This window comes from Hevea brasiliensis, chromosome 4 (assembly GCF_030052815.1).
Source record: "Hevea brasiliensis isolate MT/VB/25A 57/8 chromosome 4, ASM3005281v1, whole genome shotgun sequence".
In the NCBI taxonomy this organism is placed as follows: domain Eukaryota; kingdom Viridiplantae; phylum Streptophyta; class Magnoliopsida; order Malpighiales; family Euphorbiaceae; genus Hevea; species Hevea brasiliensis.
The window spans coordinates 19,357,365-19,371,718 of record NC_079496.1 but is presented as its reverse complement, the minus strand read 5'-3'; the positions used below and the strand labels follow the sequence as shown (position 1 = coordinate 19,371,718).

General features: G+C 33.5%; 1 protein-coding gene across 1 annotated transcript; it reads left to right on the top strand.

Annotated features, from left to right (window-relative positions):
• Positions 1-5,014: 5,014 nt before the first annotated feature.
• Positions 5,015-14,340, top strand: LOC110659863 (uncharacterized). The gene is made up of 8 exons (XM_021817927.2): positions 5,015-5,448; positions 5,538-5,675; positions 5,855-6,046; positions 6,341-6,402; positions 6,504-6,661; positions 11,773-11,921; positions 12,013-12,156; positions 14,001-14,340. Exons 1-8 carry the CDS (start codon positions 5,107-5,109, stop codon positions 14,178-14,180), a joined length of 1,365 nt encoding a protein of 454 aa, XP_021673619.2. The 5' UTR covers positions 5,015-5,106; the 3' UTR covers positions 14,181-14,340.
• The last annotated feature ends 14 nt before the right edge of the window (positions 14,341-14,354 follow it).

Sequence of the window (14,354 nt, the reverse complement as noted above, 5' to 3'; positions counted from 1 at the left end):
AGAATAATCATATCAGACAGATATTGTCTATCAATGATCATTCATATGGGTAGTACTGTAATTTGTAGTCTCTAATTGGTATACCAATCGATGCAAGCTATATAAATAAGTCTAGGTATACATTGGGCAATTTAGTATCATTATATTATTTTGTGCACTATTTAGGGTTACTATTCATTAATACTATTCATTAGTACCATTCATTTCATTTGTAATGGAAATATAGGTCCCACATACATATTCATGTCACTTTTATGTGTAGAAAATCATTTTAGTTAATTCCATATCATATGATGAACCTTTCTCAATGTCCAGATTTAGTGTCTTAATTTTACTTAGCAAATTGGTCAAGATGTGGCCACTGTTTGGTCACACTTCCTTCATGAAAGTTGTTCCTCTATATCTTATCTTTGTTCTTCTTTTTGAATCATGTCATTTAGAGTTTTAGAACTCAAGTTATGATCAAATTACCAAAATTGGTTCATTGACCCTTTATGGTTCAAGAACCAGGCAGACTCTAGAATCCTAACTTTGTCTAACCATTTGGACATGTTACAGTCATATTTATGCCTAATGACCTTCATATGAGTTGTTCTTCTATGTCTTAAGGTCACTCAAGTTTAAGAATCATAATTTTTCAGGTTATATAGGGTGAATTATGGCTAGTTAACTTAACTGGACTCATAACCATATACTTTCAGGATTTCAAGTTTAGGTCAGTGTCTTTGATTTTCATTTTAGGGTTCTTACACTCAAAATTTGAGAAAAGTTCCTAAATTAAAGTTGAAGTCCTATTTCTTAGGTTTTCAGAACAATTTAGCTCATCCCAATTGGAGTTTCCTAGTGGGAGATATCATCTAAATACTATTCTGGGGTCAAGTGGCTATGTAGTTCAATTTTAGAATTTGGGTGGCTAACTTCTTCTAACAATTTGGCCAAGTTCCATTAGGTTTTGGGTTTTGGTCAAAACATCAAAGTCTTGTAGAGATTTTGGCTTTGGTTTCACTATATTTATAGTTTTGTGAACTAAGTTATGGCATTTTTGCCAAAACTGGTCAGGTAGGTACAAGTCCAGAATTTCAGGTCAGTTTGATTTTGGTAAAAATTGTTAACCAAAATTGGTCTAGCAAATTGGTTGGGTTAAAGTTAAAACTAGACTCTATGTTCTTCAAGAAAAATGTGCTCCTATGTCTAACCTTTCCATTAGTTTAAGAATCAAGTCATTCTGACTTTCCTAGAATAAGTTATGGCCATTTGAACATTTATTGTTTATATAGTCATTTTTCCAGGTCTAGCATATAGTTACTCAGATTCAAGCCAATTTTAGGTCATATTAGGTTCAGTTTTTGGGCATGGTCTCTCCATGAAAAATGTGGCTTTATGTCCCTAGTTTCATCTCCAATTGGCCTCATACCAATTGGAGCAATGTGGCTCTACTTATGGCTACGTAACTCTGCTAGACTCATTGGTCCAGAATTTCTGCACAGAAATTTAACACTTCCAATCTTAATTCCACCCAACTACTAAACTTCAATCACATTCATTGCACTTCAGATAGTCAATAAATGGTCTCAACAATGTCAATTTGGCATCAATTCATAAAACCCCCAAACTTTAGGTCCAAACCCTAACTTCAATTTCTCAACTCATGCATAACACATGTAAATAAACATGCTACTCATATCTACTTGTTAATCAACACTAGTAAACACAATTATGTTCATTAATTAATCAAACTCCTATCACTCCTATGGCTATCAAAATTTAGGGTTCCATTTACTCATGGTATTCTTTTTAATTTCATGAAATTTCAACTTAGTTTAACATGCTTACAATGCTTAAAGAAGAAGGGAGCTTATATAGCGCACTAACCTCACTTGTGATCAACTTGAACTTGCTAGAACTTCAATTTTTATTCAATTTTTGGTTGCTTAAGGCTTTCTCAAGGTGTAGGAGTAAGTTTTTGTGAAGACAAATATAGGTTTTGGTGTGATAATGGGGAGAAATTCAAGCTTGAAAGCTTGAAAAATGGTGGAGCACTCTAAGGGAAGGGTTCGGCCAACAAGGAAAAATGAAGAAGATGATGAGCTTTTTGGCTAATTAAATTAATTTATCTCTATTTATATGTGGTTGTCTAATTTCTATTAGATATAAATTTTAATGATGTCATTATGACATCATGCTTAGGTCATAAATACTTTTAAATTTTCTTTTGTTTATTTTCTCTTTTCCATAATGCAATTCATGATTTTAATTTATTTTTAATATTTTATTCTCTCTCATTTTGATTGACATTTAGGTCAAGATTCAACACTGAGGGTAAAATGACCAAAATGCCCTTCATTATGTTCATCGAGTTCTAATTGTCTGTACTGATTAACTAAATTTTTTTGTATTTTCTTGGTATTTTTTTGACATTTTTATTGTCATTTAAACCTCATAAATCTTTCAATTAAGTCCCAAATATTGATCTCACAGGGTTTTCCCATGATTCTGGGGTTGGCAACTGTCTTCACAGTCATTTCCTATTAGGGTTACCCATCGCCGGGACCTCAGCTCCTTTAACCTATTGGCATTTTATTTCTTTTATTTTTCCTTAGTTTTACTTGGTCTTTATTTAATCAATTTATGTCTCCCCACTTTAGTTTAAGTGTAGTTCCAGACATTCTGATTATCTGAATAGACGTTAGTCATTGGAACAGTAGAATGTACAAACTACTTAAAGTGAGGGCGTTACACTCGAACTTTTAAAATTTGGGCTGAGAGTACTTCTTCTGGAGCTTTGATGCAGATTATCTCCAAATTGCTTAAGGTGAACTCTTCGTGCCCTTATGCGTGTTTCAGTATTTTAGTATTTATATCAGGTGCCTAAAAGTCTTATTTTAAAGTCCCAAAAGCCTTGGAAGTTTGTTCAAAATAAGTGCAGGAGAATTCAAGTCGAAATAGAAGTTTGTCTGGTGCAAGGTACATGCCCCGTGTGGCACTACACGGCCCTGACTCGTGTAATCCTCTGAACTACTTTATACTTTGTATTTGATGGAGGACAATAAGTTACACGAAGGCGAACAAGTTGCATGGGGCAATTCACATGGCCCATGTACTGAGGTCCTTCCTTGGTTCTTCAGGTTTTGATGGCCAGAAGGTTACACGGGTCCTATTCCATGATTACACGACCCGTGTAATATTGTGCAGCAGACTCCCTTTCTTTTCCTAACTTCTAGACCTGCTCAATAGACTTCTATGCCTTTGTTCTTTATTAAAATACCTGAAAAGATATAGTAAATACGAAATGAAGCAGATATTAATAAAACTAACAAAAACTAATGAATCTCAGTAAAATGTATATAATTAACTACCTAAATGCTAATAAATGCAATGCAATACAAAAATACCTTAAAATATCTATATGATACAAATGTATCATTACCCAATTTAAGAGCCTTAAATTGCAAACAAGTTGCATCTATATCACTGCTATAAAGAGGCTAATCAAGTTGCAGACAAGTTGACTAACATAGCAGTGGATTCTTCTATGGGTATTCATGTGCATCACTTTCCCCCAAAGGAGATTATGGATTTGCCCTATTGGGACCTATAGTGCATTTCTTGACTTAGATTGTGCTTTTAGTCTAATGATTTTTCTTCTCGGGTTGGAGAGTCTAAGTGTATCCATTCTCACATTGAAATTCTATGAAATAAGTTATCTTGTAATGAGATCATAACATTTCACCGTGCTTCATAGTCCTATGTCCATGCAAGTTGCTTTGCACTAATTTAATTTAGCATTGGGAAAACATTACTATTCCAAGGTCACCACCTACGTTGCATGATTGTAATTGCAAGGCACAATAGATGACTTTGATATTAATTGATACAAACTGAAAGAAATATTGAACTAGAAAAGGAAGAAACATAAAAGAAAAATTACAAAGAAGAAAGAACATAACTTGAATCTAGAGAGAGAATTTCATTCATTAACCAATTCCACAACTTCTTGTTATAGAAGCAAGATTATTTATACAATGATGAATCCACATGTACACGTAATCCTAACAACTCAATAACTAAACAGCTGCTCAACTGTTCTTCCACTTGTTGCTCCTCGATCTAGAGCTCCAACATTCTTCGTGACACTTAATTGGCTAAACTAAAGTTGTACAAAGAAACCACTAAACTTAAAAATCTGATCAATCCGAATGAATTAAAATCAAAATTAATGATTTTATATATTTAAATGTTGGTTATAATTTAAAAATAATTATAAACTGAATTTTTGATTTAAATTTTAGATAAACATAATAAAAGTTTAACCCAAACCAAACCCAAGCTAAATGTGTGTGTGTATTAAAGACACGCTTGAATAACTTAATTTATTTTTAATTCTTATTTATATATTTTTACTAAATAAAAAATTTTGAATTAATATTTATTTTTTTAATTAGTTTATAATAATATTTATATGCTAAAGGTTTAATAAGAATTAAATTATAAAAACCTAAAAAGTATTAAAGAAGTAAAATCTTAAAAATCGAACTCAACCCACTTAATTTAAAAACTGAAGATATTTAATTTTATAATTTAATTTATTAATTTTAATTTAAATACTGTTAAATTTGACTTTATCAATTTAGTTTAGCAAATCGAGCAGTGCAAAGCCTAAGCAGTGCACAGCCTAAGCGAAACAAAGATAAAGACGAGCAATACGCACCGTATTACTTAATTAAATTCTTGCTCCCATGAAACGCATAGTATCACCAAATCGCCAAGCGACGTCGTTCCTTTTTGACCAGTTTTAAAAAGAAGAAAAACGGTGCGTTTCAACGTGCTTCTCGATCCAGAGCTCCAACATTCTTCATAACAGCCAATTGGCTAAACAGAGATCAAGACAAGCAATACGCACCGTATTACTGAACTAAATTCTTGCTACAGTGAGACACATAGTTTCACCAAACCGCCAAGCGACGTCGTTCCTTTTTGACCAGTTTTAACACGGGAAAAACGGTGCGTTTCAACAGCTTTCGAAGTTTTTGCAGTGATCAGAGAATAGATTCATTCCTCTTTGCAGTGAAGCAGGAAACTGCAAGAACTTTACGAGACAAGAAAACGATGTCGTCGAAGCGGAGTCATACGACGGAGCTAGGCTGCGTAGCTTGCCCGGAGCTGGGCGACCTTGGTGCAGGAAAAGAAAGGTGGTTGGTCGAAAACCCTAACCTTCTCTGCGCTCTTGACACCCATTCCCTTGCCCTCGCAAATCGATCTCTCATCTTAATTACGGGTTGGGGCGATGGGCCCCGCCTCAAGATCCGACCCGAGTTATCTCCCATAGAGTCCGAGTCCATCACGGCTCTGGAGTGGTTGGTCTTTGACGAGATTCGCGTGATTGCGGTGGGCACCTCTTGTGGGTATTTCTTGGTTTATTCTTTGGAAGGCCAGTTGGTTCATAGACAGGTTAGTAAGTTGTTTGGTTAGCTTTTCACGATTTTAAGTTAAATTTGAATAGCTTTTTCAGAAGAATCGTTATTTTATTTCTTCTGCAGATGGTGTATCCTGGGCGCATTCTGAAAATAAGACTCCGTGGAACTAAGAAAGATTTGACCCATCAAACATCATCCTCAGAGGAGATTTCTATTGTTAGTCGTGGTGTAATTGCTCGTTTCGATGGCTCTGATATTCAGGTATTGAGAATTGTCATTAGAGAGGATGAGATAATATTCATATCTGATAGTTAGATACCTAAGCCTATGATAATCAATTACGCTTCACAATTAGAATGCTGAACTGGCTTTCTAAACGGGACATATATTGTAAGATAGTAAAAAAGTATTTTTGACATTTCTTTTCTTGCTGGACGTAGAATATGCTGCAAGAATGGTTTCAAGAAACTCATTCTCAGTTTTGGGATGAAAAGCCCAAGAAGAGAGATTCAGATGCTTTAGAAAATACACACAAGAGATTGCCTTACCAGTTGTGGAATGTTAACAAATATGGGTCGTGTGCTGATGCAGCTATCACCGGCATAATGCCCCCTCCACTTATGGAGATCCAGGTGAGAACTTATGTTCTTACAATGTGTCCATGTGTAATAATTAACAGTAATGTTCTCTCTAAAAGTTTTCCCCTTTGAGACAATACTTGGATTTGAATTAGCAAAAGTGCTCCCTTTCTCTATTGGTGCCATTATTTTTAGTGTTATGAAAACTTTTTTTTTTATTTTTTTAATTTTGTCCATTTTGTGGTTCTATGTCCTCTATTCTTCCCTTTTCTTCCTAAATAGTAATGCCGCTGGTGATTTATCCATCATTTCTGGTATTTGAATTCAGCTGCTTTTATTGTTGGACAGTCAAGTCAACAATACTATTGTGGAATCACTATTGGAGAAGACGCTGTAATTTCAGCTTACAGGTCTGTAGTTCATTGCTGATTTAGCACTATTACTGCTCTTTGCTCATAACTTCTTTGTAATTGTATCATGTTGACCAAATTTAATTTCAATCTTTTGAAAGACTTTCAGAAAACAGAAGCAAGTCTCTTGTGGGAGCTATTCTTTCAAAAGTTGTGCCTGCTACATTCTCAACAATAGCTTCTTTCTCCAAAATGATATGGCGAAGTGAGCAAACATCAACCAAAAAGTCAGAAGCAAAGCCTCAGTCATTTGCGAAAGGTGAATTTAGTTTGTTTCTATTTTATTCATTGCAATTGTTTTTCTGGATGTATTATGATATTCATGCCAGTGTTATCAAGGCGAAAGGCGACACTAAGGCGATAGAGCATTCTATTGCCTTAGGCGAGAGGCGAGAGGCGAGGCGAGGGCCTTTTTGAAGCGAGGCGCCATAACCTTAATTGTTTAAATTATATATATATATATATTTAAATTAAACAATTAATTAATAAGAACAAAAAGTAAAATCATCAAATTAATAATAAATTAATAATACCATATAAAATAAACAACTAATGTCTAATTAACAAGACAAAAGTAAAACTAATTAATCTAACAACTAATTAACAATAATAAGAAGTAAAAAGTAAACTAATTAACAACAAAGTAATAATGTCCATATAAATTACACAATTACTTACTAAGAACAAAAAGAAAAATAATCAAATTAACAATAAATTAATAATATCCATATAAAATAAACATCTAATATCTAATTAAAAAGAAAAAAGTAAAATTAATCAAATTAAAACTAATTAATAATAATAACAAGTAAAAGGTAAACTAATTAATAATAAATTAACAATACCCATATAAATTAAATAATTAATTAACAATAATAAGAAGATAAAAAATTAAATTAACAATAAATTAATAATACCTATATAAAATAATTAATTAATTAATAAATAATGTCTAATTAAAAAGTAAAATTAATCAAATTAACAAGAATAATAAATAAAAATTAAACTAAATACCAACAAATCAACAATACCCATATTAATTAATCAACTAATTAAATAAGAATACAAATTAAAATAATAAATTCACCAATACTCATAAAATTTAAATAATTAATTAATAAAAATAAAATAATTAAATTAATAAATAAATAAATAATTAATAATAACTAATTAATTAAAAGGAGGAGAAGGAAAAAAAAATAAAAAGGGACGTGAGATCAGAAGGAGCAGAGCAGGAAAGAAATAAGGAGAGGAGAAAAAAAAAAGAAAAAATAAAAAATAAAAAGCAGAGCGAGAAGGGACGTGAGATCAACAGAGGGCGTGAGATCGGAAGGAGCAGAGTAGGAAAGAAATAAGGAGAGGACGAGAAAAAAAAGAAAAAAAAAAGAAAAATAAAAAGCAGGCGAGAAGGGCGTGAGATCAACGAGAGAGGAGTGCGGCGTGAGATCAACAGTAGAGCGAGGAGAGCGTGAGATCGGCAGTGGAGAGGAGAGAAAAAAAAAAAAAAAAGGGCGTGAGAGAGATCAAGCGGCGGGAAAGAAAAAAAAAAGGATCCGAGAGAGAGATCGAGCAGAGGTGGAGACCGGAGAGGAGAAAAAAAAAAAGAAAGGGACGTAACATAGTGAGAGATTGAAGCGGAAGAAGAAGAACAAGAATAAGAAGAAGAAGAAGAACAAGAAGAAGAAGAACAGAGAGAGAGAGCGTACATGTCGCGTCGTCTTCGTGAGGTTGAGAAGAAAAGGGTCTCTTTGGTGGTGGAATGGCCGACGGTGCAGATAAATTTATCGATTTTTAATTTAAAAAAAAACACTTTACCGTTCTTTGTGAAGAGGCGTCGCCTCGCCGCGTCGCCTCTCGCCTCTCGGCGGGCGTCGCCTCCTCAAGCCGAGCCAGCGTTCGAGGCGACAGAGGGACGCCTCGCCTCGCCTGGCGCCTCGCCTGGGCGCCTCGCTCGCCTTTGATAACACTGATTCATGCTACATGTTTTGAATATAAAATTGAAAACATTTGCGAATGATATGCTCATTTAATGACACATTTCTTTACCACAGTTTTACTTGTCAATAGTTCTTGCAATATTCAAGCATTAAAGAATTACTATTTTTGGTTATTGAAAACATAGTTTTAAATAACACGTAACAGCCGTTATTTAAAGGTTTTTTGGCTTACCGTTACCATCGTTATTTTATGGATTTTTAAATTTGTAGCTATAAAGGCCATTACGGCCGTTATTTAAAGGTGACGGCTGTTATTGACCGTTATGCAATGGCCATTATTTTTCCAGCTAATAATTCTTGGCTTTTTTTTTTTTTTACCTCTTTCATTTCATGTGAAATACAGTAAGGGAGCCTTTTTTTTTTGGGGCAAAAAACTATGTTGGCTCATTCATTTTAACACCTTTTCATTCTCTCTAGGTAACTAAGCCATTTTTTCTCAATTTTCTCCACAACCAACTCAATTGAAATCGTTCATTTCTCTACAAATTTTTTAGCTCAAGAGCATGGATCATCAAATAATTAAGGTAGTTTTGAAGTAAAGGAGATTGAAGGGTGTGTTATTGTTTTTTTTTTTTTTTTTTTTTTTTTTTTTAATTTTTAGCTATTTTTGAATCATTTTTAGGTAAATACATAAATAATTAGAAAATAATATCAAAAAAAGTTTTAAACTTAAATAATATTTATTAAGTATAAATTTGGACTTTGGCAAGATGATATTTAAGAAAAATAAATAATTATTAAACTAACTCTTGAAATTGATTTTCTAAATTAAATAGTAAGTAAGTTTACAACCTAATTACATAGTCAGTTAAATAACCTAATTACATTGTAAGTAAGATTACAACCTAAGCTAATGATCAAAGCTCCTAGTCTTAGGATCAAAGTCAAGATAATTAAGAATATCCTAGACACTCATTTTGGTAGTAATAAGGTTAGTTATTTACTATTTTCTTAGTTATTTTGGTTGAAAATTGATTAATACTAATGATGTATAAGAATGGTGGATCTAATGTCTTTATTTGATATATTTATGCTTATTATTTAGTTATATATCTGAATTTTAATTATATTTTTGAATATTTATTCATTTCATAAACTTTGCAAAATTTTCAAAAAAATTTGCATAGCAACAAGCCGTTACTGTTATGTTATGGCTGTACAGGCCCGTTTCTATTACTCACGACTGTGACTACGAACATGGCCACGATTGCGATTTAAAACCATGATTGGAAGCTCATTTTTTTCTTAATCAAGAATGTTATGCTAAGTTTGGTTGACTAATTTTTGTAATTACTAGGGAAAAACATCTTCAAATGCTATTAGTTATACTTGTATTCTCCTTCCTTCTATATATATATGCAATGTAAGCAGTGTTATCAAGGTGAAAGGCATCAAGATACCTTATGGCCTTAGGTGAGAGGCAACGCGAGAGCCTTTTTGAAACAAGGCGTCATAGCCTAAATTACCTAGATTTTATATATATATACTTTTAACTGATTTCATAAGTAAAAGGCAAATTAAAAAGAATAAAAAAAACATATTATTTGCACCATGAACTAGGCTGACCATATTAACCCAAAATTGTTCCCATACATCAAGATATATATTGAGGAACTAGGACACTAATAAGAAATGTATAAAGTAATTGCAAGGAAGACCACATCAAGTCATCAACTCAATTATCTTCATAAATCAAACAAAATGCATATCACAAAACTGAAGAAAGTGGCCTATACACCTTTAGCTGATCTGTATTTCTGTACAAATAATGATATTTATGGTTACATGATGATATAAACACACAGAAACTATACTTAGCTATTTGTTACAGTAAGTTTGTTGCAACAGATTACTCTTATAAAAAACAAGTTATCTTTAGCAAGTAGCCTAAACGGTTAGGCAGGAATTAAAATAAAATTGTTATTATATTAGCCTAAAAAAAATCATATCATGGATTCACATTCCTAATCTAACAAATTGCATATCACAAATATCCATATAAATTAAACAATAAATTAACAAGAAACAAATCTGACAAAACAATTAAAATAAAAAAAAAAAACTGAACAGAATAGAAGAGTACCCAAATAGCATAATAGAAGAATACCCAAATAGTAGAATAGAAGAATTGAAGAAGAGAGAGGAAGGAGGAGAGAAAAAGAAAAAAAAAAAATGAAGAAGGGCAAAAGGATGATACTGCTGTATGAGGGAAGAGCGGAATAGAACAAGAGGAGAAGAGAGAAAGGAAAGAAGAAGAAGAAGAAGAAGAGAGAGAGAGAGAGAGAGAGAGAGAGAGAGAGAGAGAGGAAGACATACCTGATTGAGAGAGCTACTGTAAGAGAGAGGAGCTGCTGTGGGAGAAAGGAGAGCTACAGCTGCTGCATTCTCGCCTGCGTGACAGAGAATGAGGTAGGGTAACTAGGGTTTTAATTTTAGTTGGGTTAAAAAAATTAAAAAAATGAAAAAAAAAAAACCTTACCGTTCCTTTCAAAAGTCATCGCCTCAACGCCCTTTGCCTTTGTCGTTGGGTGGCCACCTCTCGGACGCCAAGCGAGGCGGTGCCAAGCAAGGCGCTAGAGGGTCCCCTAGCCTCGCCCAGCACCTTTAACAACACTGAATGTAAGAATGTTCCTAGATCGGACATTGTATCCGTGATTGCTTTTTCAAATGATGTAATTTTTCATTCAAGCTTTCTTGATTGTTTTCTACCCAATTTTGTCTGATGCCTTTTTGTTTTCTTAAATTTCTTGTGTTTCATTTATGCTCAGATACCTATGTCTTGTATAATTAATTAATGTAAAGCTCATCTTTAGTATTCGCATGGAGTAGAGAATAGAGAAAAAAAGAGGAAGAGGAGGAGGAGGAGGAGGGGCACGTGCACATTAACTGAAATAGCATTTAGCTGGTTTTGTTTTCATCATGGCTCCATTTGTTTGATGGAAAATAAATGACTTCCTTGTTTGGAAAAAAGAAAACATTTTCTAAACTTGCACAAACTTATTAAAAGGGACAGCACGTATAAGTAAACCAAATAAACACAGTCTACCAAATATCTCTGGTCTAGTGGCTGCAATAAACAATTTATTCCAATTGAATTTCCGTGTTGTGATCAAATAATAGAAAATAAATTATTTCTCAGAAAATGTTTTCCTCAAAAATATTTTCCACAAACAAGTTCTCTTCCACAAAACAAATGGAGCCTTAGTTAATTTGCAAGTGAGATTATGTCATTTATCCTGAGCTCTTTGCTATGGCCTGTGTGTACTTATGTTGTAAAATTACATATGCTTAAAAAGCAGTCTCTAAAATCATCTGTGTATCATCTGTCCAAAAATCATACTGAACGATTTGTTGTCACAATAATATGTGGCAGCTTCTCCCTTGACATGTTTAAAGGATCACCCAAGGAAAGGTGAAAAGCTTACGCTATCACCAAGTGGAACATTGGCTGCGATAACAGATTCACTTGGTCGTATATTGCTCTTAGATACTCAAGCACTTGTGGTTGTGCGACTATGGAAGGTTTCCTCTTGTTACTTATAACATTTCAATATCTTTCTAGTTTGGTTAATCTCCTCTAAGGCTCTAACACTAGACTACACTTCCTTCTCAGGGATATCGTGATGCTTGCTGTTTCTTTATGGAGATGCTTGTGAAAAGGGACAATGTAGAGGCTAGCACCTCTTATTATGAACCATCAAAGAGTGATTATTGCCTCTGTCTAGCAATTCATGCGCCTAGGAAAGGAATCGTTGAGGTATATTCCTCCTTTTTTTTTAATGTTATTTCCACTCTCTTAGTGGATGAGGTGTTCTTTTCTTATATTTTAACAATTTAAAGATTTCACTTGGTGAGGAATGCTGTTTGAGAAATTACCTTTGAAATGGTTTTTGTATTAAAAACAATAACCTTTATTTATGCATAAATGAAAGCCCTCTATCAAAGCTGCACTCTCTTGCCTTCTTAGATACACAAATATACACACAGCCACACAGCCAATGTGGATGCACGTCACATCCTTGGGCATCATGATGACCTTATGGAAGAAACATGGTGCGCAGAGCACTAATGACGATCCTTCCCCATGAGATCATTTTAGAGTTTGTGTTTTTGTCCTTGGATTTGATGCTTCAAACAATGATACAAGTCCCATGTGCCTTGTCATTCATTTTCTATGAGTTGCTTTATAACGTTGGCTCCTAAACCAGTCTTTGTGATGCCTAGAAGGGATCCATCCACTGGCCAGTGCTGCATATGATACGTTTCTGGAACAGGGATTTAGTTATTTATTCTTATGGTATTTTCACTGCAAGGTCTGATTTTGCCTCAACTGATCATCTTATTTTTCAGCACCATGTTGTCACATGATCAATGGAGCCATGATTATCTATTTGTTGCTGCTGTTGTTGTTGTTTTTTTTTATCTTTTTGATAAATGCTCACGCTAGCTTGAACCAGACTGAATCGGCAGATCAAATCAGATCCTAGTCAAGGTTACAGGAAACCTCAAATCAGGTCCAGTCCTAGTACCCATCGGTTTTGATCCGGTTAAGTCCTAGGAGGTGTTGACCGGTTTTGATTCTGGTTTTGACCAGGCTGTTTACGGTTCGTTCTTGATTCCAAACAAGACTGAGCCCACGTCTACTTACCCGTGACGGGTTTGGATTTTATACATTGGGTACTCGTTACTTGAACTCCGTTTATATAAATAATTAATTAAATGTAAAATATATATGTATGTGTATTTTTATAATAACATTTATAAATTTTGAGGTATTATATTTTAAATAAAATAGAATTTAAATAATTTTTATAGGATTATTAAAAGTTTAAAATATAAGTTATTAATAAAAATATATTTTTATATAAATTAATAAACGGGTGTGGGTAGTATTTGAATAATAATATTTAGGTTTGAGACTGGTACAAATAGTTTTTGGTGAATTTAATTAGGTTCGATGATTTTGTGGGTATCTTATTTGTTGGTATGCTTACTTATAAGCTTGTGAGTCGACTCGTTTATAGGTTCATGAGCCAACTCATTTAAATATTAATATATTAAATTTTGTTTTGTTATATGTGTATATATATTGATTTTGGTAATTAAGCTTGATGAATCGAGTTTGAGCTTTCAAACTTGACAAATGAGCTAAATATAAGTTGAGTTTCCAAGTTTGATAAATGAGCAAAATGCGAGCAGAGTTTTTAAGCTTGATAAACAAGTTAAATGTAAGCCAAGTTTAAGCTAATCTCGAGCTTAGTAAAATCTAAATGAGTCAAGCTCAAGTCTTAAATTTGAGTTTGAGTCGAGCTCAAAGTTGGTGAAAAATCTGACGAGTCAAACTTGAGTTATTCAATATTCAACTTGTCTTGGTTCATTTACAACCCTAATGTTGCTGAAACATATTCTACGCATCTAAGAGTCGGGTTTGCTTGATTGTCAATACCCTTCAAGCTGGAGATTGGCCTTTTATTTCTATAAAATATACGCAAACTAAACTCAGAACTATACCATGTGACATTACATTGCACTTTGGAACTTTTTGAGTGTGATTGATGTAGGAACCTGCATATGTTTGTACTTATCGATCAATACGTGCAGGTCTGGCAGATGAGAACGGGACCACGTCTTTTAACAATTCAGTGTGCCAGGGGTAGTAAGTTGCTTCAACCAACATACAGGTTTGGATCATCATTTGATTCTCCATATGTTCCTCTAGAAGTGTTCTTGTTGAACGGAGACTCTGGTCAATTGTCAGTTCTAAACAGGTCTCTTAATTGAATCTCTAGAAGAGCGTCCTTTAATCTTAATGTCCATTCTTTCATTTCTTAAGCAATATGTTTGTTATTTTGGTGTATTATATCATAGAACGGTGTATAAATGGATTGTGGATTTAGATTGTATGCCGCATTTAGTAATCAGAGCTTTCTCTGTTTCTCCATATTCAAGTTGTGA

Coding starts and splice junctions, on each gene's coding strand:
- LOC110659863 (XM_021817927.2), top strand. CDS start 5,107: ATGTCGTCGAAGCGGAGTCATACGACGGAGCTAGGCTGCGTAGCTTGC. Junction 6,662..11,772: donor GCCTCAGTCATTTGCGAAAG/GTGAATTTAGTT, acceptor AATATGTGGCAG/CTTCTCCCTTGACATGTTTA. Junction 11,922..12,012: donor TGGTTGTGCGACTATGGAAG/GTTTCCTCTTGT, acceptor CTTCCTTCTCAG/GGATATCGTGATGCTTGCTG.